Source organism: Chamaea fasciata, unplaced genomic scaffold (genome assembly GCF_029207755.1).
Source record: "Chamaea fasciata isolate MVZ Bird 193981 ecotype frontalis unplaced genomic scaffold, bChaFas1.0.hap1 SCAF_1, whole genome shotgun sequence".
Taxonomy (NCBI): Eukaryota; Metazoa; Chordata; class Aves; order Passeriformes; family Sylviidae; genus Chamaea; species Chamaea fasciata.
The window spans coordinates 60,226,527-60,253,890 of NW_027094086.1; the positions used below are offsets into that span (position 1 = coordinate 60,226,527).

The 27,364-nt window shown below is 43.2% G+C and overlaps 1 protein-coding gene across 2 annotated transcripts in view; it reads right to left on the minus strand.

The window, feature by feature from the left end:
* Window positions 1-33: 33 nt before the first annotated feature.
* The window catches only part of RIPOR2 (RHO family interacting cell polarization regulator 2), a 69,009-nt gene continuing 41,678 nt past the window's right edge, over window positions 34-27,364 (minus strand). For both annotated transcript variants that reach the window (XM_066184636.1, XM_066184632.1), the window contains exons 8-22: window positions 26,991-27,054; window positions 23,032-23,075; window positions 21,644-21,769; window positions 20,101-20,249; window positions 18,931-19,060; window positions 16,234-16,923; window positions 13,406-13,590; window positions 11,455-11,623; window positions 9,816-9,951; window positions 8,753-8,914; window positions 7,629-7,787; window positions 6,371-6,573; window positions 4,838-4,921; window positions 2,809-2,899; window positions 34-1,685 (exon numbers count right to left, since the gene is read on the minus strand). In XM_066184636.1, the coding sequence (XP_066040733.1) occupies window positions 1,585-1,685; window positions 2,809-2,899; window positions 4,838-4,921; window positions 6,371-6,573; window positions 7,629-7,787; window positions 8,753-8,914; window positions 9,816-9,951; window positions 11,455-11,623; window positions 13,406-13,590; window positions 16,234-16,923; window positions 18,931-19,060; window positions 20,101-20,249; window positions 21,644-21,769; window positions 23,032-23,075; window positions 26,991-27,054 (2,493 nt within the window). In that variant the 3' untranslated portion in view covers window positions 34-1,584. The remainder of the gene's footprint in view (window positions 1,686-2,808; window positions 2,900-4,837; window positions 4,922-6,370; window positions 6,574-7,628; window positions 7,788-8,752; window positions 8,915-9,815; window positions 9,952-11,454; window positions 11,624-13,405; window positions 13,591-16,233; window positions 16,924-18,930; window positions 19,061-20,100; window positions 20,250-21,643; window positions 21,770-23,031; window positions 23,076-26,990; window positions 27,055-27,364) is intronic.

Sequence of the window (27,364 nt, forward strand, 5' to 3'; positions counted from 1 at the left end):
AAGAGGCTGCTGATGGAAAGAGTGACTGTACATATGGACTGATGTGCTTAGTAATTAAAAAATAATCTTTATTATAACTTAAATGTGATAGGAAATATGTTGAGTACAAATGCCACAAAACTAAAAGAAAAAAAAATTAAAAAAAGTAGATACAAAAGGACACCTTGAAAGAACTCAACTGAAGGGACAGGTGTAGTATAAAAACCATAACATGGCTATTTCACCTTCTGCAAAAAGTGTTTGTATCCCTCAGTAAGCAAGAAACCATTTTGCACTGTACAAAATGTACTTCTTTAATTAAAGGAAGAATATATATATTTATAAATATACAGATATGTACATTATTGTAACATTCACAGTAGAAAAAACAAAACAAATGACCCCTGCCTTGCCAAAGTGTTTGGCTCACAAGGTTTCCTTTTGATGTGAACTGTTTGCAATATTTTCTATGTCGTCTATGCAAATTTGGATACTTCAATTGACATCTAAATAGCATTTCATGCATAATGAACACAGTACAGGAACACTCTTCTGTTAAATTCTATTCACCTCCTCTGTTAACTTAAGGCTTGTAATCAACAGTTTGAAGCACTCACTGTCTTTCAACCTTGCAGTGCGGGGAGGGGAGGTGCATTCACTTCCCCCTCTGTTTATTACTGCCTCCGAGGTCCACTTGAGTTTGTTCTGTTCTTTATATTGAAATCATTCTATAGAAACTATGCTCCACTAATTAGAATGTATGAAATCCAATCCTGCTTGTAACTTCCAGGACAACACGATTCTGGGGACTCGTGCAATTAGCGGTATTCAGTCCTCCTTCTTAGAATAAATCAATGCACTTTACCTTCTCATTTAGTTTTCAGAAACCTACATGATTGTTTGATCCCCCTCACAAATCGCTGGTTTAATGATGGTTTGTTGCTGGAAGGCAAGAGAGGGGAATAAAAGACCAGTGGAGGCATTTTGAATGAGTCACCAAAGTGACGCCTCCCTCCCAGGGTTTACATCATGCTGTTTCTCCAGGCAAAACTTGTAGAACTTTCCCTGTATTTCATTACCAGGACACAACGGAGAAAGCTCAGCAGCGTTTCCTGCCCCTGGAGTGTTGCTGGGGACACTGCATGGCAGCAGACACTTCGTGTGGGATTCAAAGGAGAACTTCTTTGCATGCCTGCTCAGGTGGCCTCCTGATTGTCCTTGTTAGATACAGTATCACACTTCTCAAGTCTTCACGACAACTTCAAGGAAGTAAATATAATAGGAAAATATATGGAGATGCCAAATTCTAAAAACCTCACAGAACTCTGTTGAGGCTGAATAACTGCAATTACATCATTTGTTTAGAACCAGTCAAGAAAGTATTGTTTCCTCAGCATCCAACTGTTCCCTCATGAGCTGCAACGAGGAGCCAATAGGAAACCTTAAGCTGGATTTTAGATGTTGTTTTTCTTTAAGAAGTCTGTAAATTGCTACATTTTGGAACGTTCTCATAGAATTCTTTAAAGTCTTCCTTCTGTTCCCCACACTGAAGTGCAGCTCAATCCTACTTTAATGCCTGTTAAATATTAGCAGGTTCTTTTCCATCTAAAAAGCTGTGGCAGCTTCAGTTCCACGGCGGTTTCCAACTTTAACAAATTCCCGGGGAAATTTGTCCAGCTGTTCATATGCCAGTCTCCCATCTTCACCTGAATGCAAAATGATAAAGCATAATAATGTATTATGTCATTGCCCAAGAATATTTAAAATACTGGATTCTCTGCTATTAGAAAGTATGACTGGCCAGTAACTTCTACCCCTTCTTAAAATTTATCTTTTTAGAAGCAACTTCAGAAATTATTTGGAAAAGTTACATATGCTCTGAATTTTCAATTTCCCCCCCCCCCCCCCCATGTAACTTGCTTGGTTATCTAAAGCCAAATAGAAGCAGATGTGGCTTAGATGATTAGGTGACAGTATCTGCACACTTGTACTGAATGACCTATTGTACTTGTCAAGGTCTTGGCTGCTGCTGTGATGTACTTGAGGTAAATGATGTTTATCCACTTCAACCTTGGAAAATACAAAGTTTATCCACCTCCCACTTCCTGGCACTTTAAAGAAGTGAGTCTATCCACATTGTTACTTCTATACTGCTGAAAAAGAGGAAGCAGTATGTTTGATAAATATAATTGTCTTTCAAATCCTTTTTCCTTAGCTACTGCCATCTATATGCACTTTCAGTAAGAGCCTAATGCGTTGAACGGGCCATTAGGAACCAAAAATGGTCTCTGTATGTTGTCTAGAAGAATGGCAGGACAATCAGTTTTCAAAACTGTCCTTGGGCTAGTTGTTTTATAACCTGAGCAATAACATGTCCAACAGCAGACTGAATTCCTGCTGAAGTGGTGAATGGAAGAGAGCATATTTGAAGGGTTTGCATAATTGAAATCACACAAGGGACACCTCCCCCACGGAGAAGAAATTCATGCCTCACCAAAAGGCCGGAAAAACACAATTTTTATGTGCCACTGAAGTACTGGTGCCTGGAAACTGTACAGATTCATTCTCAATTATTTCTCTTTCTCAACTTCTCCTTTCCTATGCTTCCTTCTACTACTTCTCCCTCCAGATTCACACAATTCCAATTTCTCTCTTTTAGGCTCATTTTCAAAATGAATTATTTTTAAGAATTTGTATTTTCTGACTTGTTTAAATCACTCTGTAAAGTTTTGCTTCAATTTACAATCTCGGATTTACATACCTCAGGTGTCTCACATGCTGCTCTGTTAAAGAACAAAATTAAATACTGCTCTAAACCAGGCAACTCACCAAGGGAGAGCAGGGTTTCGGATGCCACTTTTCTGATCTCTTCACTGTCAGACTGGCAGAGCGTGACCAGCATTTTAATGCTCTCAGTAGCCTGGGAAGTGCAAAAAAACCCTGCATTAGCACCACACAGTACACTCTGGGGTTTTTCCACAACCTTGCATGGAAATAGTAACCATCCCCTGCACTTGCCCTTCCCACTCCAAGCAAAGGGCTTTGGTGGAGACAGGAGGAATGGGATTTCCCTGAGGGGAAGAATTTGGAGGACATATGTTTCCTGCTGCTGGTGCGGATCCTTTCTCATTTCCCTACCCTATGCACTACATACATAAATCTGGCAGACCAGCTCTGTCTGCCACTTCTGACTGTAGGATAGGTGATGGGCTGCGGACCAAGGCCATAAAATGCCAAGGTAAGGGGTACTGCAGGGAAATGAACAGGAGACAGGGATCTAGCAAATGGATTTCCAATAAAGCATGTCAAGCCTGTGCTCACCAATATTTGCAGACTTATGCCTCATCTCTGCTATTTTTGGGAAGAAAGTAAGGAATAATCCTGTTCTGTGATACAAAAATGTCAGGTCTTTGGGGAAAGCAACTGTCACAGTGTCTCTGTCTGGCTATTTAAAACTACAAGAGAGATGAGTGAAAGGAAGGGCAGGTACTACCCCATTCTGACACCTGGAAGAGGCACTGAGCCACAGAGTCAGGAATTGTATGAGCCCTGTCAATCCAAGGGGCACAAGGTCTGGTCTACATGCTCTGAATGAGAGCTTTGCTACCAGAGGCATTAAATGTCACCACCTTGTCTTCAGTGTGGTCGCCTGTGTGTGACTCAGGGTAAGGCTGCACTGGGTGCATGCTGGTGACTGCAGCTGGAATGCTTGCGAGTGATGGGGCCACAGCAACACAGAGCTTGCTGTAATCTGAAAAACCCCTCAGAGATTCAGTGGGACCTTGTGCAAGTGATGTGGATTAGACTGCTCTTGGGTTACCCCATCCACAGCCACCTATCCATTGTAGCATTTGCATCTCTGAAGTAATAACTTCCAGCTTCAGCTTTTTCTTTGAAGATCCCAAATGATGATACTTCCCCTCAATAGCTTTTTTCTCCAGCCATTCTCACTATTCAAGACTCACTGGCGCCACACTGCTCAAGTTAAACTTGTCTAGCTCCAGTTCCCACCACTGGTTCCTAGTCTGAGTTTTCCAGAGCAATCAAAAACCCCACTGCCACCCTGCATGCAGCAGAGATGTGATGTCCCTCACCATTTCCTCTCAGGGATGCCTGCTAGCTTCTCATTTAAGGGAAAGGTTTTTTTCATATTTAAACAATACTGGATTATGTATTGGATGGCATCAGTTGTGACTGGGATGAAGTTACAGTTTAGAGCTGCCTTCCAGGGGACAGATTAGAGGAAGAAATAGTCCAAAGTGCATCTGTCTGATGGAACACATTCTTTGCCCCAGTGTCCTGTACCAGCCAGGCTTGGGTGGCTGCTGTCTCCCATCCTTGGCACTATACCACCAAAACAGAAGTGCATTTCCCCATCCTGTCATAGTCTAGAGTGCAAAGATGGTGCCAAATGCTAGCTGAAGCTGTAGTGCCCAGATGTACCAGTTATTTGTCACAAAACAAATACCAGTTATTTGTCTTTTCTGCTACTGCAGCCCACATGCATTAAGAGTTAATTTTATCCTGGGAAAGCATTTTTTTATGCTTCTCAGTCAGTACTTTATGGACTGAGATGAACATTTTTTTTCCCTGTGATGTGGAACTGAGTCTCCTGAAGTCAGTATTAGAGGGAGGAAAAGATACACAAAAGATAAAACTTGGCCAAGGTCACAGAGCCCAGGTGTTGTTTAGAAGGCTCTAAACCATTCCCTTTATCTGAGAAAGGATGGAGCACAGCAACACAAAACAAAAACACTACTGCTGCTGTTATTGCAATTTAAATTTTGTTGTTTGTACCTATCAGATGTTCTTTCTATAAAGCAAATCCAAGGACCACAGTGCATTCCTTGTCTCTTACCTTGAGGTATCTTAGAGCCAAGCAAGCTGCCTTCTGCAGCTGGAGGTTGGGCTGGGTTAGTGCTTCACAGTAATAAATCAAGGCCTGAAAACAGATAAAGAAGAATAGCAATGAAAATGTCTGTGCCTCCGTGGAGAAGGGTGGAGCATGGAGGTATTGCTACCCTGTTAAAGGAAGAGCAATTGCAGCCTGCCTCCCTGACAGTGAGCATGTGGGGTGGTCCAGGGTGGGATAATTCCCAGGCCAGACCACTAGTCATAGATCAGCAGTCTCAGGCCAGTTTTTGGTGAGGAAGAGTTCACATTAAAGTGAGATGCACAATCTGGCACCTTTCATCATACCATTTCATCACCACCCCCACCAAAGAGCTTTGAATGGGCTTTGGAGTCTAAATATCTCAAGAGGTGGCCCTTGAGACAGTCTCCTTAATGTAGGGATAATAATGAATTCGTTGGTGTAGACCCCAGGGAGACTTAAAATAATGATTACAATGTCAGCATGAGGTGCTAGACCAGCTTGACCCTAGAAATTAGTAGCTACTGAGCAGCAAATCTCAGCAGGACTCAGCTGTACAGTGAGCTCATCTGCAGCATAAGGCTGCATAGTACCCTCACAGAAGCCACTTTGTGGTCCTTCCTGCAGGCAGTGGACCAGGTATCAGCTATGCATGCCTGTTCCAGGAGAAGGTTCTATTTTCCCTGAGATGCTGCCTCCAGGAAGCTGGGGATGGAGAAGGATGGTATGAAATACCAAGAGGCAGCAAAAATGGAAGATGAAGTGTGAGGGCAAGCAAAGAGGGGACTGGATTGATAGACAAGAGAAGCAAAGACTGAGCTCCTTTTTCTCTTCCCTTTGCCTTCCTTCTGCCACTCTTCCTCTTCCAGCTGCCTTTTCTTTTGATATTTCCTGACAGAGAACAAGAACGATAGTAGGGAAAGGTCTGCCATGAAAGGATAGGAACCAATCCCTAATTTCTTCTTACTCCTCCTTCACCCCTCTATTTAATTTCCGTGTTTAATCTGGCCCTGCTTGTTGCATTTGGTATCAGAGACAGACTCAAATCTTAGTTCTCACAACTCAGTTGTGTTTGCCCAAGGCAGTCAGTCCCCTCTGGAAATGGTGGGAAGTCTCATAGATGGCAGAGTCCTTTGGAAAAAAAATAAAAATCTATGTCTTTGTGCGTTGGTGATGCTGGGGACTGTTACCTTGAAGCCCTGGACTGAAGCCAAGCCTGAGACAGGGCAGCAGAAATGCTGAAGTGTGGAAGACAGCTGGAGAGCACAGCACTCAGTAAGTATTTGCAGTTTTGGTTAGTACCTGATTAGCGTAATAACAGATAGAAGCAGACTGGCATAAAGATAGAAACAGAAGACCTTCACATGTGCAGAAAAATTACACAGGATATCCCTCTGAATCAGTTTAAATCAAGCTTGGATCAGTTACTTTATATGCACCAATACTTGAGATATACAGGTAGAAAAAAGTCATGATGACACGTGTCTCTCATGTGACAGGTGACTTTCTGCCACTTACCTTCTCCCTGAAGTGCCTGTTTTCTGCAGTTGCTGTCAGAAGTGATGCCACAGTCTCGCTGACTTCATTTTTATTTTCATTGAGAAGTAAAGCCAAAGCTCTTAAAACTTCCTGCTGTGGTGGAAGGTTATTGGAGTTTATTTTGGACACATTTTGCTGCAGTTTTCCATCTTTCACTGACTGCAGCACCTGAACCACAGACGCTGGAAGTGCAAGAAAAAGATCTGTGTTACTTACTTTAACCTCTCAGTATTTTGCATTGATCCTTTCCTCATAGCAATCCTTGATTTATACTACACACACTAAGGATATGAAAATATCCCCATCTGAGCAACTGCAGCATGGCAGTGTTTGCATGGGGAATTGTCTGGGCTTTGAGCTGGGGCAGTTTCTCAGACATTCTTCAACTGAGGAGATGAGAAGATGGGTTGTGGGACAGTGCAGCACTTAGGCCTTCCCAGACCTAAAGGCCTACCTGCCAAATCTCTGCTTTCTGCTGGAAGATGTAAATTCTCACTCCAACATTTGAAGCAAAATATTCTTGCCAGAGTACTGACTTCCAGATAATCTTTGTGAGAGCTTTTCCTGGATAGATTGATGTCTGCCAACAAGAGCTAGGGCTAATGTGTTTCAGGGGTGAGTTGAAATGCCATTTTGCTTCCAGGCTTTCGAGCAAAAGCTCCCCTAGTACGCCCAAATAAAAAGGAAAACTAGGCAAGGTTTCTCAAACTCCCTCTCAAACAGAGAAGGGAACTTGGCTTGCCAGAGACTGCAGTCCAGCACACTTTGTGCAGTGTCTGCTTCTCTCTTTTAGCTCATGGTGGCAGAGCCTGCAAAACTCTGAGGTGCTGTGATCAATCCCTTGGTTCCTGAGAATTGCTCAGCACTTCAGAAGGTGTCTCCATAACAGATGGTGAAAGACCAAGACATCACCCAAGCTGTGAGCACAGAAAACTTCCCAGACCTTGGGCTCAGCCCACCACCATCACACATTTCCTGAAAAGCAATGCTTTCAAAACAGGGTTTTTTTTTCCCATTTGAATATGGAAATAGAAGTGACTGAGGGTCTGTCTGCATCAGCTCCTTTCACTTGACATGTACAACAGTTCAGGTGCATTCACTTAATAGGCAGGACACTTTTTTGTCTCTTTTTTCTTCTTCTTTTGTAAAACCAGCCTCAGGGCTGAACTGCTTTGTGTTGAACTCAGAAGGACAGGGATATACTCCCTAACTAGCCAGCAGAATTTATGTACCCTACCTTCTTTTGCAAGCTGTAGCAAATAGCTTCCAAGGTCATTGACACTGTGGCTGGCAAAGTAGTTGTAATACTGAAAGACAGTGATGGTCTCAGAGGACATGCTGGAGTAGAGAACAGGCTCCGTCCGGTCCAGGATCTGAGACACCAGGATCCTGAAGACTGCAGGCAGCCATGGACAAAGGGACAGGTTACTGAGGGCAAAAGCTGCAGGCAAAATTACACAGTCCACTTCAAAACCAGAAAGAAAGAACCGCATCTGGAAGGCCAGGTACTTCCCAGTGTTTGTAAACATTGGGAACATCTAAACACTGGTCTCATTACCAGAGAATATCTTTGTAAGGATGAACCTCTGCCAGTTTACAGATGGCTAGTGCAGCTTCCTGTGCAATCAATACAGCATCATTTCTACCTAAACAATACCCTGAATTGTAGACCCCTCTCCACATGCACTGCCTGTTACATCCCCACAGTGCCACTGAGGCAGGGGAGATGTGCACAGAGGCAGGATTTGGCTTTGCTATTTTTTATATTCCTGCACTAGTGTGGCATGCAGAAAGGTAGTCTGAGGCACTGTCTGTGAGAGCTGTAGCATGGAGCAGGAATGAGAACACTGCCCTGTGTAGGCATCCATAGTGCACACCTGGGCAAATCAGCCTCCATCCCCATTCTGTCCAAGAGAGAGCTAGTCAGTAAAGCTGGAGTTTCAGGTGTGGTACATCCCACACAAGTTAAGAACCTGTGCTCAGGCAAACTCACTTGAATGTGGATTAATTTCATCCCAGTGCACTGTAATGGGGGGTGGGATTATACAGATACAAAAAATTAAGTGCAAGGATTCCCTGATTCACTGAATCACTTACAAATCTGTATTTGGGTATCTGTATCTATATAGACTTTCTTTCTGGTTAGCTCATAAACCTTAAAACAGTATTTTCTTTTCTGTTAACCTCACCTCTTTTTCTTTCATTATTTGGGGCCAAAACTGTTTCAAGAGTTGTAGCATTAGTTTTCATATGAGATCTTGGAAGTGTGGCCAAACAGATCTCTGAGGGGTTGCAAAACAAAGCTCTACACAACTGTTCTCCATTTGGATGGGTAACACTTTTTTTTGCAGCAGTTTGTACCTGTTTCTGCAAGTCCTGGACACTCCTCATTCACAGTGGTGGAAAAATTGATATCCAGCTGCTTCATCATCTTGTCTGCAGAGGTGTGATACACTCCTGAAGGGCCAGTACACTTCATCCAGAAAGCCAGCAGTGACAGCTTCTTGTGGAACTCTGGAATTGCTGGGGAAGACAAGATGAATCATTAAACAAAGCCATGCTGGAAGCATCAACTTGGAGAAAAGAAGGTAAGAATGGTGGAAATCTCACCATATCCCACTGATAAACAGTTACTGTTTGCTGGGTCTCCCTGAGCCACTACCTTCACAGAGTGTGGCCATGGCCAGGTTTGTAGCATGTTTTTTCTGTTTCCCATGGTAATGTGAGAAAATTTGCTCCTGATCCAGTTCTTGGCCTTGATGTCTCTTCCTTTCAAATGGCACAAAATACTAGGGGAACATCACAAATAGTCTGCACAAGTTGGGTTCCTGTCCTAGTACTGCTCTATGGCTTCAAGTAAGTCACTCAACTTTTGCCTCAATTTTCTGATATAGTACATACACCTTGCAGTATTTACCTCTTCTGCCAGAGTGTACATGAGGGTTGACAAACTATGTGTTTGTCAAACTCTTCAAAGTATTAAAATAGATGCAAAAAGAAAAATAACTAAGAAGTTCTCCATAGAGATGACTAAAAATGAAAATGTTCCAAGAAGTTGTATTTTGCCTCTGATATTGTAATACAAATCCTGCCTTTCCTCAGGAAAAAAAGGTGGAAGAATAATTTGGGTCTTCAGAAGTGGAAGCATCCTCACCCCATAATACCAATGACATCTTGTCCATCTTCTGCTAGATACCTATCCTTTGTCTTCTCACTTGCAAAATTCTGGACACCAGGGTGAGGACAGATGTAGTGACACCTGCCTGGCTGTGTTGACTGCTACACCTCCTGGTGACCCTGAGCCAGCCCTTATTACAGTGGCATCTCCTGCACTGCTGGTGAGCTCTGCACAGTGATTATTTCAGCAGACACACATGCCCAGGCAAATTCTTGTCAGAAGGAAAGCCCTTAAGCTGTTTCTTACCATCAGTAAGAGAGGTGATGTTTCCCAAGTTCTCAGTGCTGATCTCTGCAATATTCTCCATCACAAGGATCTGCCTGGACAGCTTATCCAGGAGGTCTCTTGTCACAAATGGTGTCTTACTGGAGAACACAATTTGCTGGTGAAGACAAATGGGAAGAGACAAAAAGGAATCATTGAACAAAAAGATACCCGGCCTCAGAAAGAAAAAAAAAAAAAAAAAAAAAATAATAAAAAAACAACCACAACCCTCCAAAACACCTGAAGTGCAATGACAAATTCATTGCCTGGAACCACAGGATCTCCTTAACTTAAAATTTTTTTTTGTCTTTGGGATACTTCTTGGTCCTAGTTGATATGCATCATTGCTTGTACCTTCAATATCTACATCCAGATCCAGACATCCGAGTATCCAAGTAGCTATTTGCATAAGTAATTTCTGATTTACACACTCCACAAAACTAAAGAAACCCATCACCACAAAACTTAAAGCCAGGCAAGAGTATCAGTCTGACTTTCACACAACATAGGCAGCAGACTTTCAGGACAACCCTGCAAAGAAGAAGAGACTCTTCTTTCAGGTTCTTCACAGGTTGCTCTTTCTCCATTCCGTTTCAGCTTTGATCAATTACTTAGGTGCCTTTTTAATTTTGTTAATTAATTAATCCTTGCTAATATTCCCTACTGCTGATACCTGCATCTTCTTCAGCAGTCTATGAAAATAACGTTCACATCAAATCTGCTCCACGTGTGGACATGGTTCAGGTTCACCTCGCTCTGCTGCAAATTTACTGTGTACTCTTGTATTGAAACCAAAAAAACTCCCTTTTTCTTATGGTTGTGAGTCAGCAGCGTTTCCAGCTCGGCACTAAGGGTGCTGGAATCAGGCTTGTGCTCTATTGCTTCAATGAGCCTTTGGGAAAATAAAGCTAATTATATTTAAGATAGAAGAGTAAAATAATTGTGAAGAGGAAGTTGCAGCATGTTTTGATTTGTCAGGAAAACCCTGGTGACCTCACTTACTGGATGTTTAAATTCACATTTCCTGTGGATAGACTCTGAAAAAAAAATACAGAAAAAACTCTCTAGTTGTGAGCAGGAAGTGACAATTTTGATGTTTCAGGGGGCTGTCTCGTGCTGCCTTCACTGTGCCTTTTGCAGACAGAATCTCTTTGCCTCATGTGCAAAAATTCATCTCTGCTCTTGAGCACTGCAGGTTCATCTGGGGCTCAGTTAAACAGTGGAGACAGGATTCCTGTTTTACCTCTGAAGACACAGGCTGCTTTAACTGGGAACTGACTCCACTGAGGACCTCCCAGCAAAGCCAGCAGGAGTTTGTAACCCAGAGCAAGGGATGCCCCTGTCCCCCACTGCCCTGCCCCTCAGCCCTCCTGGGCAGCTTGTGCCATGGGCCCCACAGTTCACATATCAAGTCTGCTCTGAAACGGGTCAGGATGGAAACGATGGAGGCACTTCTGGCCAGGGTGAGGGTGTCACCATCCCAGCCCAGCATGGTGTCTGTCTGTCCCTGCCCCTCCCACTGCCTTGTAGGAGCAGCACTGACCTCGCCAGCCTGCTTGTACCCATGCTGCAGGCAGGAATGGTTTTAAAATGAATGCCCCAAATGAAGCAGGCCTGGTACCTGAATGAGCTGGGTGCAATACTGCAAGTGCTTAACTATGGTTATATCGAGGCTGTCGTTGCCTGTGGTGAGGGGCAGAGGGCTGCCAGCCACGCTGGTGCCCACACCCGTGTCCTCGGTGAGAGCTTCGCTCAGGTGGCCTCTGGCTTCGGGGTGCTCCGTCCTGTAACTGGGGAGGAGGGAGGGAGGAGCAGGTCAGTGCAGGGCCGGCAGCTGCCGCGGCAGACACACACACCCACACCCGCACACCACCACGTGAGCAAAGAGCACGGCAGAAGAGCTGAAGGCACACACAGACCTGGTGACGAGCACATCACATCACAAAGGAGCAGGGCTGCCCTGGCTGTGTACAAGAGGGACATACCTGTTGTAATTCTCTAGGGGAATGGTTACACATACCCATCTAGGGGACAGACCTGTGCCCTGACTGGCTTGCCTTGAGTGATGTGATGCCCTCAACAGCAGGCTTAGTTAACCCGTGGTTACTGTCCCTTGGTGGTGACAGCTTCTCCCATCTGTGATGAACCACCTGCCCAGTCGCTCTGGATTAAGCACCATGACAATTTGTACCTTCCCATGCACTGAGCTGCTAAGAACAGCTCTGTGCTTTCAGAGTCCTCCTGCTGCCAAATTTAAGGTTCATTGCAGAAGGAAAAGAAAACCACTGCTGAAGTAAGGGACATGACGTTTTCACATGCAGTTTTAGACACAAGGTACAGTTTACTTTGCCAATTGTTTCTGAAAGAGCGTAGAGCTAGTCTTACTGTGTTTTAAATCATTATTTCCAATATTGTCTTCCTGTACAAATGATCCTCCCTGTGTTTAAATGCAAAGCCTGAGGTCAGTCCCCAGATGGCAAGTGTGTTTAGCTGCAAGTTCAGAAGTTTCAACACTTGCAATCTTTACACTGAGTCACACACTTACACATCTAAAAATGGAAGCGGGAATCTGCACTGTCTGGGGATGAGCCAGAGGGAGAGAAAGAAATTTTAACTTCTGTTTTAACTGGTTGAAGCTAGATCCTTAAATCGGCAGACTGGACTGAGGTCAGAGTGGCAGTTTAGCAAGCAACACAGTTTCCCCAATTTTTTTTCCCACCAAGTCTTATTCTGGAACGAGGACATGAGATGATGGGAACTGCATGGTGGTTGCTTGTTGCACTCAAATTGCTTTAAGCAAGCTGTGAGTAGTATAGCTCCCTGGTTGGAAAGTGCAGGCAGGGAGGAAACTGTGTTCCTTTCCTTTTTTTCCAGCTCTAGTGCCGCTTACGTGCCTGCTGGGCATCGTGTCAGCTCAAAGGATGCAAACATGCTTTTAAGATCTAATGATTGAAGCACAGCATCTTAAAGTCACACAACAATGGCAGGCCACGGCACAACACCACAGCTTTTTTGTTTTCTCTTTTTTTGCCTTTTTTTTTTTTTCTCAGAAAGACCAAAAGTGATGAAAGAAGGGCAGGTAACACGCAGGGCCATGAACAGAGTACCAGTCATCACTCTTACATTCCAAAGGCAACCTACATCATGCTGCTTAAATCTGGCCCTGTGTTATTGTTACTGACAAGCTTAATCCACTGCAAAGACTCATTCGGCTAGAGAGAAAAGACAAAGGGAGGGGGGAAAAACCACAGAGGAGTTAGTAATTACATCCAAGGAAAGCCAGGTCCAAACCTATGTCAAGGAAGAGGCTCTGCCAGTATTGATGTCAGCTTAATTTAATTTACCCTTCTCCTTTGGAGGACAGATTGCATATATTTGAACAAGGGGGAGAAAAATGGTCCTGGAAACTAAAGATTTTGTATGCAGCAGCCACGGGAGTCCTCTGACCCTAAAACTCATCAAGGATAAGTCAGTCTTCCTTGAATAAATTGTGCACCAGGATCCCCTGTTAGCAACAAAGAGCCAGGGTGTTAGTTTGGCGTAAGCACAGCTGGCAGGTTCTACAAACTTACCTATTCTTCTCAATCTCAGTATCTGAAAATACTGAGTCTGCACCTCCTCCACCATTACAAACCTCCACACCACCACCATCCTCATCATCAAAGTCAGAGGTGTTCAGGAAATCAAAGCTTTCTAAAGCACTTTCAACTGTTAGACTTAAACTGGAGGACCTGCTTCGGCTTACTGCTGGCTTGCACTGCAAAGGCAGAACGAACCAATGAAAACCCCAGATATTAGCTACTACAAGAAAGATAAGAAAAAAAAAAAGATAAAGCTTAAAACTTCAAATTCTTCATTTTATTTTTAAAACTTCATTTTATTGGGTGTTTCATTTCAAGCCTTCATATTCATAGCATATACAATCAAAGCCTGAGAACTGGGAAAAGCCTTTCATTCCTCCTCCCCTCCTCATGTTACCCACTCTCTTCCCCAAAGGAAAACCCTCAGAGGCAAAATTCAACGTGTTTTGTAGAAATGAGAAGTACTTCTTGAATCCAAGTTTCACAGCTCTCGGCATTTTCCAAAAGGAATGATGGGAATTAATGCAATGGAAGTTGAAAGGGGAAGGCACATTCCTTAATTGCTGTTCTAGCTACAGAAGCCAATTTATACATATCCAGTGGCACTACCTGATTTATTCCAGACATAACTCTAACAGACCTTAGCCAGGGATGAATTTGGTCCCAAAGTCGCACTTCTGTTAATGGAATGAGAGGAGTTTTGTGGCCTTTGAAGCCAAATGGATTATCAAGGAAAAGCCAATAAGGCATCAGATTCCTAGGTGACAGAGAAAGGCAGTATTGTAACTCTGAAATTAACAGCGCTAGAGAGGAGGGATACCATCCCACCTCACTGCAAGGAAGAAACTCAAAGGAAACCTTGCTGTTGCTGTAGGAAGTATGAAAGACCGTGGCCCCACGTGGCAATTCATCCACATGCAGCCACAGAATTGCTTCCAGGGTCATCCTGAAGAATCAGATGTAACTTGAGAGATCTTTCCATTGGTTGGTGCAATGACTTCATCTTTCACACTATGTGATTATTTGATCAGAAACAGACGTGAGCCACTGATGCCATTACACAAGCCACATCCTCCAGTCCCAAGCAGGAGCCATGATTTTGTCTCAGCTCACAGAAAAATGCATTGACCTTCGAGGAGGTCAGATTCAGCACCAGCTGCTCTAGAGCTGAAGGGAGTTGGGAGTTCTATTTGCAATTCATTTGCACACAATACTAATGGTCATACATTTGCACATAGGATGTTTGAGTCCTTAAAATGACTGTACAGTCATTAGCTGGTAAAACACACCTCCCAACACATCTGTGACAAGGATGAGTGCTGTATCCAGCCTCTTGTGTGGCACTAATGATTTCAGCTTCCATTTCCTTCAGGGCTTGGCAGTGCAGGTTCTTCAAGCAGACACAAACAGCAACATGTGGGCCATATTCTCTGTCCATCTAATATGGCCAAGAGAGGTTTCTTCAGCTACAGCTGGATTCCAGCTCAACCTCTCTGCATGAGGAGCCCGTGCAGCCCCTTTCTGAACGGTTTCTGGTGATGCTGAGTGTCAGTCTGAGAGCTGATCAATAGCTGACATCCAGACTTCAAGAGATCTGGAAGAGGTGTCCATCTCGAATGTGCAGGAATCCTGTCTGCACACGTCCATCCTCTCTGCCCCCAGCCCATGTCTCTCTGTTTGTAACTTTTGATCAAAGCAGCCTAAATAAAGAGTCTTCATTGTCCCTCTGCCCTTTGGATAGTTGATTTCTTTGTACCAAGTTAGAAAATAATAGTAATGGTACCTCTGCCTGCTCAAACCTCTCTAGGAATAAATAATGCAAGGAACAGAGGCTGCAGGCTGTCAAAAAAAGCACTTAACTTGGGAAAGTACCATGGAGCTGTAAACACCAATGGAAATGAGGAGGTTAACAAAGTTTCTTTGTAAAAAGATAATGCAGAAGGATAAATGATCCCCTGCTTCCTCCTCAGCCGTGTTTTTGAATGATGAGGCTTAAATGACTAGCAGACCAACTTGCATATGAATATGAAGCATTTGAAATGATTGTTTCCCATAAAATACTGTTTGCAGAGTAACATGTCATGAGTTGTTATTCATGGGGGAGATAGGAGTAACAGTGATCCCCAGTGAACATATTAACAACACACATGCAACCCCCTTTTCTTTCGATTTCTAGCATTATTCTCTGCATCTTGATGTAATGACAGGATGTCTCTCATTATGAAAATGGATGAGGGAAAAAGGAAAAGGCCATGCCTAGGTGACATGGGGAGAGCAACCTTCAAGTGATACCCGTGCTTCTAAATCCCTTTGGCAATTTGGAAAATTCAGCTTCTACGGCTACAAGGCCTGATCCTCAGCTAGTGTAGTTTTGCACAGCTCCATGGAGTTCAGGGGTACTATGCTAAAGTACACCCACTGAGGATGTGACTCATAATTTCAAAGGTAAAAGTTTGGCTGTATTTGATCTCCAGTATGGCACAAGCAATGGGTTCACAAGTGGTGATTCACAATGATTCACAAAGCGTTCAGAGAAGGGTGTAATTTAATTACCCTTCTGTCATAGAACCTTTTTCTCTTCCCCCCAGGTTTTGATAAAAGATCTGCTGCCTGAGGACACAAGGCTATGATAAGCACATTGCTGACAGAAGTTTAAAAATGCAACATTGTGAAAGGACGCTCCAAGCAGGAGCAAATCTACTGCTACCAGGGAATTCTACTATTCTCCAGAAAGCCTACTTTGACGTTTGTGAGGCAGGTGAGGAGATTCTACCTGATCAGATTTTCTTTAGGGTAGTATTTTCTGAAAATGTACTCACTTTTAGGATGTCATCTAGATGCATCACCTCTTGATCCAGGTCCTGAAACTCTTTATACTGCTCTTTATGTGGCTCAAGAGCTAAGAGAAGCCCCTGCAAGGCTTCCTCAATGCTTCCATCGAGATAAGACTTATATCCTTCTGATTCCCCACTAATGGATCCCTCACACGGCAGCCTCTCTGGGGTCAGGGGTGTCTCTGCTGACGTAAGCCTTTTGACCAGCTGCTTTGTGATGTTGCCCTCATAGGTATCCAGCTCCACTGGCTTGAGTTCTGAACCTTCATCTGTGTCCTGCAGGAGAGACACCGGGACACTCACTTCTACAAAGACACCATCACTCCCAGCATCAGGGATTTTTTGGCAAACTTCAGGAGCTGCCCTTGGGGTGTTCTTGCTCTCAGCCACTGCTCCCTCTCCATGGGACAGCAGGTCCTTTGGCTCAGCAACAGAGTCTCTGCGGGAGTCACTGCTGCTGCAGTCTAGGCTGGAGCTCTGGGAGGACTCCCGGCCTCGGTGCTGGGTGGGGGTCGCAGTGATGTCAGGGCTGGAGCTGACATGAGCAGAGGACGACTCTGCGGAGTTGGCAGGGGGCACAGCATCTTCGTAAGGCAGGTCACCAAAAGTGAAGGAGAGAGGCCGCTTCTCAGTGGCCACTGTCCCATTCTCAAATACATCATCTGGCAAATTCGACTGAAAAGATAATAGGGAGAAAATGTTTTTCATGCTGCATTGGAAAGAGGATAGAAATACAGCACATGCCCAGGAAAGAAAAAGGCAAGGAAAAAGATTAAAGAAGCATTCAAGACTTGAGAGATGGAAAAATATTTCAAATCAAATGTCCGGTTTCATCTAGCACAGCTCCTCAATTTCAGCATGAAAACTGCTGGAAAACCTGGGCTCAGCATCTCTCTGGTAAATAGAGAGCTCTAGGAAAAGATCCCTAGAAGAGGGACATGAATACTGCTCACCCTACTATACTCTCTCCAACAGCATTTCCAGTGCACTGCTCTAGTTCCTGTACCATGGCTCTTTTTAATGGAATTGTACATAAGCCACCATGTCTGCATTTTCCTACTCATTACAGATTTCTGTTCTACGTATTTTCTGACTTCTGAAGTAGCAATCCATAAAATGTAACACAGTTTGCTCCAAAAGTTTCTCTAGTGTCATGGCGGTTAAATGGTGATAGTACTGTGCTATTTCTTTTTATCCCATGTCTTGCATGTGGCATGGATGTCTGGAACAATTGTTGAACAAGAGTTATACAGGAGCCCATCCAACAGGAGTTTCTGCTGAAATAACTCAGCAAAATTGGTGGTGTGTTGAGCTGGATGTTGATCATTTAAGAAGTAAAACTAGCCTATGCAGACTCCAGACTTATCAGGGCAGATATGTATATATATATGTTCATCTCTGACTGATGCATGGGGGAAAATCACTGTAGGAGTCACAACCTGCCTATCAGACCTACAGACCTTGCTTGTGGCCAGCTCAAGAAAATGCATGGCACAGATGGAAGGCAACTACTATTTTGCTGACAATTTGCTGGAAAGAACTGTAGGCACTCACATGTTGCTAAGCTCAAGGTTTAAGTGTCCAAAACTTGAATTTTTTTTCTAGTATTATTAGCAGCTTTTTTCCACTAAACTTAATCATAATCAAAGGTTTATTTCTTCTTTCCCTTGACATGGGTATGCTTTTACCTTCTGAAAGTCATGTTACTAGGCAAACGTAGAGCGTCAATCAGTGTAGCAGGTGATTTTTAAGAACACTGTTGGCTTGTACTCCTGCCCTGTTCTCTGCCCACAGATAGTTGACTTCTGATCATTATCTCTATAGAAACCAAGAGGAATTTTTATTTAATGTGAGCTGCATGGGCTCACAGTTATGTCCTGCCCTCTAATCAGTCAGCAAAATGAGTGAGTTGCAACAGAGAGCAGCACATGAAGCATGCGTGGGAATGGAAATGCCACACAGGAACTGAAAAAATCCTTCACCAAATGAAAACCAGGACTCACATATAGCTCTAGCCCTGCTTTTGGGCTTAGTCTGAGCGATGGCAGGTCACTAAAAGAGCGACTGCGACGAAGCTTGTCAAAGAAAGTGTCTTGAAGAGCATCTAAGATTGTCAACTTTGGCCTGTCTTGCAGGGGATGCAGCCATTTCTTCAACAGTTAAAGCAAAGAGGGTGTGAGCAAGGGCAAGTTAAATGAATGCTTTGTAGCAGAGTACTAAATTACAGGCATGGGATGCAGCACTTGTAAAGTTAATCTCTGTACAGATGGCCTGATTAAGCATTCAGAATTTGATTCATGCAAAATGTAGGAACACCCTGTGAATATCTTCAGTACAGGGGCAAATTTTATCACAGGATACTTAAAAATACTTGTGCTATAATGGTTGTTTAACTACTGTTGCAAAATGAAAACACATTTTTTAAAGATTATTCAAGTATCACAGCACTCAGGCAGGAAGGATAGGTATGCATTAATTGGCCACATAGTTTCAAAGATGCCAGGATCATAGTCACCTTCTTTTAGGATTAGCAGCTAGGAATGCACTTGTTTTATAAGTATTTGTAAGGGTAACCTGCTGGAACCAGGGAAAAAAAAGCTTAGACATGTAAAGCAATGAAATGTTTGCAGTGTTTGCTCTAAGGTTTCTCATTACATAAACACGAAGCCAAACACAGCTTACAAAGAATGAGTGGTCCTTGAAGGTTGGTGTTTCAGGGGTGCCTTGGCTGTACATGGACATTCTCCTCTGGAGAGCAGATGCCTTGCTCACATTTCCTGTGGATGGGGTCAAGTCTTCAACATCAAAGGGGCTACACAAGCAAGAGAGGAGAAAATAAAGGCTTGTTATGCTGTGCAAGAGGGACTTTCAGGTCCATAGAAACCATTTTGAAAGGATGGTTTATTAGCACATCAAAACCCAGAGGTACCAAGTTTTTAAACTAAAGTGTTTAACAAAAATGTTGTTAATTAGACAGCAGTCTCAGAAGTGTGGTTTTCAGTTCTGATAAAAGTGTTCCCTCAGAAATCATTTATGTAGTGTAGTCTGATGTTATTCTTCTCACATGAAAAGTATTCTTAGACTTGAGTTGCCAAGTGTCACACATACTAATGAGAAAGGTGCTCAACTATTAATAGAGCTGTTGCATTATAAAGGAAACCAGGAGCTGTTATTGCTGGCTTCATGTTTATTGCATTACAAGAAACAGCACACATGATTGTAAAAAGTTGAATGCATCAATGCTTCTTCAGAAATGACATTTACTTATTTCATAAAAATGCAGTGAGAATTTGGTTTGTTTCGTAAGGCTACCAGCTCACCTATGCTGACAAATGTGAATAGAAAACACCAAGAGATTTCCCATCACTCTTGTGGTCTATGAAGCCCTTAAAATCCAGCTTTTCAGGATGGGCAAGCTCCTGAACTTTGATATGCTAGTGTAAATCCATAAATCCAGCACTGATTTTTAAAAATATTAAATATATATATATATATGTATGTATGTATGTATGTATATAAAAAGCACTCAGTTATATCCCATTTTTAAGCTCTAGGCAATTCAGAGATCTATCATCACTAAGCAGTTCCCATACCTTGTAATGTCAGTATTTACCAAACCTAATTTAACAGCTGAAACTAGGCACAACCCTCTTTACCACAGGAAAAGCAGGGAAACTGTGGCTGACTATGAACTACTTCTCATATACCAAACTTGGGCCACAGTTCCTTCACAATGTTCCTTGGCAGGGAAAAATACAGAGAGAACAAGCTACATGGATGAACCATTTTTCTTTGGTTGAAGTTTTACAGCTGATGGATTGACTGAACAAGTGACCAAGTTGTTCTACTTACTACCAGGTGATCTCAAGGTTCAGCTTTACTGTGCCAAGGTCATTAATGTCTACTGCAACCACCTGAGGCCGAGCTGCAAACAGGTCTTTTGTCTCACAGGTTACACTTCCCACAAGGATATGAGTAGCAAGCCCTTTAACTTCTGTGACCTGCAAGAGACAAGAACAGGATATTTAAGACCACACAAAGCATTGCAATCCTTATCTCAAGATAATAATTTTGATTGTTTGGCCTGGCCCTCTTGCTAAAAAGCTTTAAAAGTACGATTGTTTGTTGCATTACTTACGGAAAAAAATCTAGGGTTTGGTGGTGGTTTTGTTTCTGTTTTTTAAGAAATGCTTAGTTGCATATCATCATGATTCCATGTTTTCTTTATGTTTTTTATAGGAGTCAGAAGAGAAAACCATACTGGCTCAGACCAACAGGCTGTCTAGTCTTGTATTTGACCTTCACACTAATGATGACAAGAGGCCAAGGGAAGAGTAAGAACAGGGAGGGCATAGAGTGTCTCAGCAGTCGACAAATTCCTGACTGGGAATCTCCTGATGTAACCTGCCTAATTAATAATTCCCATGGGAACTCTATTCCAGGCATTTCTCTCTTGTAACACGAAGCCATGTAATTGTTTGCACCAAGGATGGCCTTTGGTGAGGACTTCCACAGATCTACTGCTGAGGAACCACCTCCATATATGTTGTTACAGTAAGAGTAGAGCACTATTCATATTTAGAGATATATTTGCCTGGAAATTCAGAGTGACAGCTCTATATGCAGCTCCTACACAAACCAGCCTTTGGCTGTTTGCTTGAAATTCAGTTCTTGAACCTTTTATGTGAAAGTGTTTGGACAGAGTCCAAAAAGGGAAGAGAATATACACATTAACCTTAATAATACTGGGATTCTTGTGTACTGTAAAAAGGGATTCTCTCCTAGCTTTCCACCTTAAACCTGTGTGTTAGATTGAGGAGAGTAACTCACCGTGTGTCACAACCTGCCTTTCACTGAAAACCTACTGTCTCACGCATTTGGGATTATTTTGGTTGTGGGTTTTGTAATCACCTGCATTTTTCTTCATAATGTCTTTGCACTGTCTAAGTGGGGCACTTCCCCTAAGACTTTTAAGACATTTTTCTGTTTAAGCTACCTAACCAGGGACATCTGGAATGTTTTTTAGCAGCAATTTCTAGACAGGGGTCAGAGATCGGGTATCTCTAGGTCGGAGGCTTGTTGGAAAGAAAGCATATGGACTTCCTGCCAGGAGAAAACTGTGTTGGGAGACTGGGGGCAATGAAGAGATGGAACAGTGATGGAAAGACTCCAGTTTGAGAAGAAAATCTCTCCCACAGCTCTCACAAACTGATTAGTCTTGTAGTACCTAAACTGGACAATACCACAGCACTTTAGTAAGTGTGTCAGAAATACTAATAAATGGTTTATTTCTAAGGAGTTTAATGATCTGCTTCTGTGTTTTTGCTGATGGTGCATGAGAGGGCACGTTCTTGACTCCTGCCTTGCTTGCAGGCAAAGGAGTCAGCATGCATACCTTAATGGAGATCAGTCCAACAATGAGAGGGAGAAAAACCATCTCTTCACCATCCCAGCTTTGCTTGCCATTCACTTCTATTTTGCCTTTCAGTTTCCACCGCTGGCGACCGTAACGCATGAAAATCTAAAAAAGAAAAATCCTTTTATTTTCTTGAGAAATCTGCTCTCATGAGGCACAAATATCAGAAACAGAACTGGGGAAAGGGTCTCAGAAAGGTTGGAAGAGTTAGTGGCATAGGTGCTGCCAATTCACTTTCCATCGAGTCAGAAGGAAAAATCTACTGAAGGATCTCTCAGCTCTCCTAATTGCTCCTTTTGGTAATGTACCTCTCACACAAGTTTTTAACTTCATGTTACTTGATGACTCATAACACAGCTGCAAGGTATTAAATTCCATTTACAGGGAAAGTGGCAGGGCAAGGGAGATTTGGGAGGGCAGGATGAAAGCACCTGTGGTATACCCTAACGTCTACAACTTGCTGGATCTTCTGCCTTTCCAGGCAGGTGAGATGTTAGCCATTCCCCATCAGAGACCTCCCCAACTGCAAGGTTTTGGCTGTCTGATGATGGAAATGAATGACATCCATAGTGCAGTAACCAACTTCGAAGCATCAAGAGCAGGAAGACCACTTTGGGCCAGCTGGGAGACAACTAACTGACCCCACAGAGGAAGCAGGAGTGAGAGCAGCAGGAGTCATTTGTCACAGGGAATGAGAGTGGGAACAAATGAATCTATGATCAAGGCAGCTAGGAAATACTGGTTGAGGGGATCCACTATCAATCCACTGCAAATTTCCTGCAAGGTTAGTTCTGTTCTGGTAGAGCTGGAGGCTTTTGTTTTAATCCATCTCTAATTAACAGGCTCCTGATATTCTCTACTGAAACACTGCAATGACCAGAGATCGTGATGCAGCCTCACAGCAGGTAACATCTGGTCTTGAGAAATGGGAGAAATTCAGTGTCTCTCTGCTACTTAACTCTATGATGAAGTAGAGCCTTTGCATTCAGTAAAGGATCCTTGCAAGGATGTGTGCCATTTGTCCTACGTGAATGGGATGGGGCATATTTTTTTTCCAGGGGAATTAGAAACTTTTGTCACAAATAAGATTTTTTTAAAAGCTAAAAAATAGAAGCTCATAGTTCTTCAAACAGCCATCACCCAGTCCTCTGCATGTAAAATCCAGGTCTTCTGACAGATGCCCTGACAAAAGCAGACACACAGAGAACAGCAAGGTTTTTCAGAGCACATATGGGAAAAATAACAGCTGTTTATTGAGGTGCTGTTTTGAAAAGGTTTTGTTCATCATGATATAAAAACGCAGCAGAGGTATGCCTTCCTTTTGATTCTTTTGCTATTTAATAAACAATAAATTCATGCACACATACCTCATATTGATCTCCTGGGCAGAGCCGAGCGAAGCCAGCCAGACCTGAGAAAGAAAGACACAGAGAGGCTGTGGGATGGCCTGGGCTGCCAAGCATGGCTGAGCCCAGAAGTGGGGTACAGTGGTGTGCCCAGGGCCACACTTGGACAGAAGAGAGCAACACTCTCTTGCAGCCCCCCACTGCTGCTGTTCATATCCTCCCTCTTTCTGCTGCCTGTGCACCCTCCTAACCAAGACAGCCTACCATCTTAATTTTCTATTTTCTTCTTTATTTTGTATAAAATTTGTTGGGCTGTGGTCTTTTGCACATGAAAGATTTATACCTTTCAGCTTTTTTCCCCATGAGAGCCTAAGGTTTCCTTTTATATGGTAACTATAGAGAAAGGAGAAACTGCTTCCTGACATCATCTGGCTTCAGACACTCAGCTGAGAGCCCTTCCCATGCTGAGGTGTAGGCGAGCTGCTGATCCCCCTGTAGTACTGCTCAATGCTAACCCGACCCAGCTCTACACTTCAACAGATTCCTTTTTTAGTACATCTTCAGAGAGACACAGCAAGCAACAGGGGCTCCTTCTGCTTGGCGTTTCCATAACATTATCATTCCCATAATAGCTGAGTATCTTTCAATAGTAAGTGCATCAGGAAATATGACTGACATCTGTAATACCAGATTAATCCCCTTTTTCCCCAGAGTGGGAGAAGTAGCACAGCAAAGCATTTGTGATCTATGTGTGTTTTGGGGGCTTTTTAAGGTAGGATGCAACAATGCTATTTTTATATCAGCACTGTGCATATGAAATGAAAGTCTCCTGAGGGACCATGCTGAAATCCAAGGGGAATTACCACCCTTCTCCTGGCCTGCTGACCTGCTTCTCTACAGGATTCAACTGGCTATTTTTCCCACAGAGAGAGCTTAGCTTCTCCTTTCTCACAGATCCCCTCAGTATGTAGCCATTGCACTTGTTTTGGTATAAAAACTTACCCAGCTTTGCCTGTGTGAGCCTAAATCTGTTTCTAGCGTTGCAGTGCCCAAAGAAACCATCTTGAGGCTGCACACATTTCTCTGTGGCAGAGAAAAGGATGCCACAACAGAACATACAGGGGTGTGTTTAAATCAAGGCAAGCATGAGGAACCCTAGTGCTAGCTGCATTTGCAGGGATGAATTAGTCCTGCTAGCTGTACTGTAGGAGAAACTCAATCCCTGCAAGCAGTCATGGACTGCCCCCATGATCTGCTTATCTGCCTCTTCCATTTCTTTGACCAGAAAATAGTTTTCTTTGCTCATCTCAGTGTTTAGCAGAACAGAGAGGCCCTTGCACAGAGCTCACATTACCAATTCCTTTCTAATTTATTTACTGTTTATAAATAATTTAAGATTGCTAGCACTCCACCACTGCTTCTCTCTCCCCAGGCATGCTTTTGTAAGTGAATTTGATCTCTCCTGGGACACATCACCAAAAGCACGTGAGGAAAATAAAAGGTCCTTCTTTTGCCCAGTGGATGGGGTGGGTGGGTGAGGAAACTCCAGCTTAAAACTCCATATGGATGTCTAGGTCTGTGAGCTGTGACTGGCCCAACCAGGGTGGTCAAGTCTTTTCAGCATGATGAAGAGGAGGCTAAATGCTGACTTGACAATGGGGCCCAAGTACTCTCATAACAAACAAGTTTTTGGTGACTGAATGGCTTTTGGGGACTAAAAAAACATGGCAGGAACCAACGGCTCTATTGCACAATTTCAAACATCACACCTTTGTAAAAGCACTGGGCCTGTAATGCAGACAGGACAGAAGATTGCTTCTGCGGGGTCAGCATAAGTTATTAGGGGACAGGGCCATCACGTGGCTGTGGTAAAGAGGCAGGGCCACCTGAAGCTCACACAGCATGTGCAGCTCTGCTGGTGTGCAGGATGCTGGGCTCTTGGACCGTGGCTGCTAGTGGTGGCTTCGTGCTGCAGAGCCACCCGTGTGTCAGGCCAGCCTATTGTTCTCCCTCGAGTGAAACACCTGGGCTTTTCACCTCCTGCTGTTCTGGCTCATCAAACAGCTGCAAAGGCACTTTCCTGTACATCACAACAGGGGACACAGATTCCATGCAGGAATTTCCACACTTGGTCTACCCAGTAAATTTCAACAACTGATTAATCCTGACCAGTTAGCTATGCCTGCTGGCACATTTATTATCTTGATTCTGAAAAATGATTAGGCTTTTTTTTTCTATAAATATCAGTCATAAAAGCTCTGTGCAGCTCCCCTGCTTCCTCACAGCATTGTGTAGGTTGGCTTGCTTTCAGTGTAAGTGACAGAGGGCACAAAATAAAAATAACTTTCACTGGAATGGCTAGGAACAGATAAGCTTTGGAGAGAGGAATGCTTTGATTTTAAATTAGATCCTAAAGTTAGCTGGATATGCTGCAGTGTAACTTAAGGGGAAAACTTGCTGTGTGATCCGCAGACTTTTGTGCCAGAGCTGTTGCAAGCCTTAGCAATAGTGATGGCTGTAGTGTCCTATAGGACTCCTATTCCTAGGGAAAACTATCTAGATAGAAATCTCAGATGCCCTAATTAGAGAATACTTAATACGGCATTTCTCTTTGCTGTTTTCTAATTTGGCCTTCTTTAAGTGATGCAAACTGTTCAGAGGCAGCTGCTGCTTGTGCTTTGTACTCTGCTCCCACACGTGAGTGCACTACCTGCCTTCTGCAGAGCCCTTGAGTTCTGCCAGAGGATTTGGAATCCAAAAGAGAAGGGACCAGACCTCTTCAGCCAAGACATTTGTGACACTGTGACACCTTCTGCAACGTCCCACTGTCAGGAACTGTGCACTGCATTTATAGCAAGCAAAGAAATGCTCCAAGGGAGTTGGAAAAATCCCTTTATACATTCTGTGACATTGTTTCACTCAGCATGTCCATGTTGTGGTTCTGCTGTGTGTTCTTGTACAGAAATGTCTGGCTCAGTCTCTGTGTGTTCATCTAAAACCTGAGGGACAGAGCTAGGAGAACTCCAACATCTGCTGCAATTGTTTTCTCTAATATGAGAGTGCAGAGTAGCTATTTTAATTTAATCTAAGATTAATCTTAATCTTATGCAATGCAATCATGGGAAACAACAGTGACAAGGCAGGCAGAATCAAAACCTTGTATGAGATTTGTGAGCTCTCACAACTCCACCAGCAATGCTGTGGATGTTTTAAATGGCAAGATACCAAGTGAAGAATTAAGAGTTCATGAATATTTAGATGCTGACTTTGTTTTATAGAACTATTCTCATGCCAGTGACTGAAGATCCAAAAAAGATACCCTCTCCCAGTCTCTTAAGACATTGAGTCTTAAAGGGATAACAGCATTAGCAATACCTGATGATCCATTGAGGCTTCAAGTAAAACTGATTCCATTGTATTCCAACCCATAAACTCTCCGTCATAACGACAAGGAATAAAACAGAAAGGTGAATGCCATCACAGAGTTATCTAGGAAAACTATCTCCAGCTTTTTGCTGTTTTTACATTTGGTCAAAAATAGTATTGGTCACAATTAGCAAAAGTAAAGGAGTTAGAAATAGCTGATGTCAAATTAAGAAGGTATTTTAAATTTCAAGTTCAATTCCATGGAAATTCTGATAACTTCCCAGTCAACTTCTCGAAGAATTACGGAAATAGAGGCAAAAATTTCAGCAGTCTTTGAAACTGAATTGCTTTGGCGGTTGGGGGGAGGTAATTAGTCTAGAAAACAAAAAGCAGAATCTCAGAAAGTCTGTAAGCATTGGTGTTCTGTTTCTGTAATCCTTTCCAGTGGGCAGGGGTGTAAATTGGGGGATTTGAAGGTTCAGCAATGGGTGGGGGTTGGGGAAACCCCACCTGTCATAAATGCATGTCACACAGCATGTCTCAATTATCTTACCAATGTCTGCAGCAACTGCTACTATTTCTGAGAAAGAAGGGAAAGGTGAAATGGCACTTACCTTTCATCTTGATGCAGAACTCCCCCAATAGGTTTTCCAGCTCTGCTTCTATGGTGCACATGTTCTGTGTTGGAAAAGAGAACAGTCAGGTCAGACAAAACTTCTTTGGGATTTTTTTTTTTAAGGTCTGTTTGTAAGGATAGATTCTGTTAGGCAAATTAAAGATATTTTGCAATAAAATCAAACTCAGAGCCATCCTTCTTGTTTAGCTAGGTCTGGCCCCAAAAAGTGGCAGCCATGCCTGCTTTTTTTGACACTGCAACCCCATGCTCCTCTACTGATGTGTGCTAATCCTCTTGATAGCAAAAGGAGGATCTCCCCTTGGGGCGTAACCTGCTCACTCTTCTGGTGCTCTCCAGCCAGGACTTGTGCCA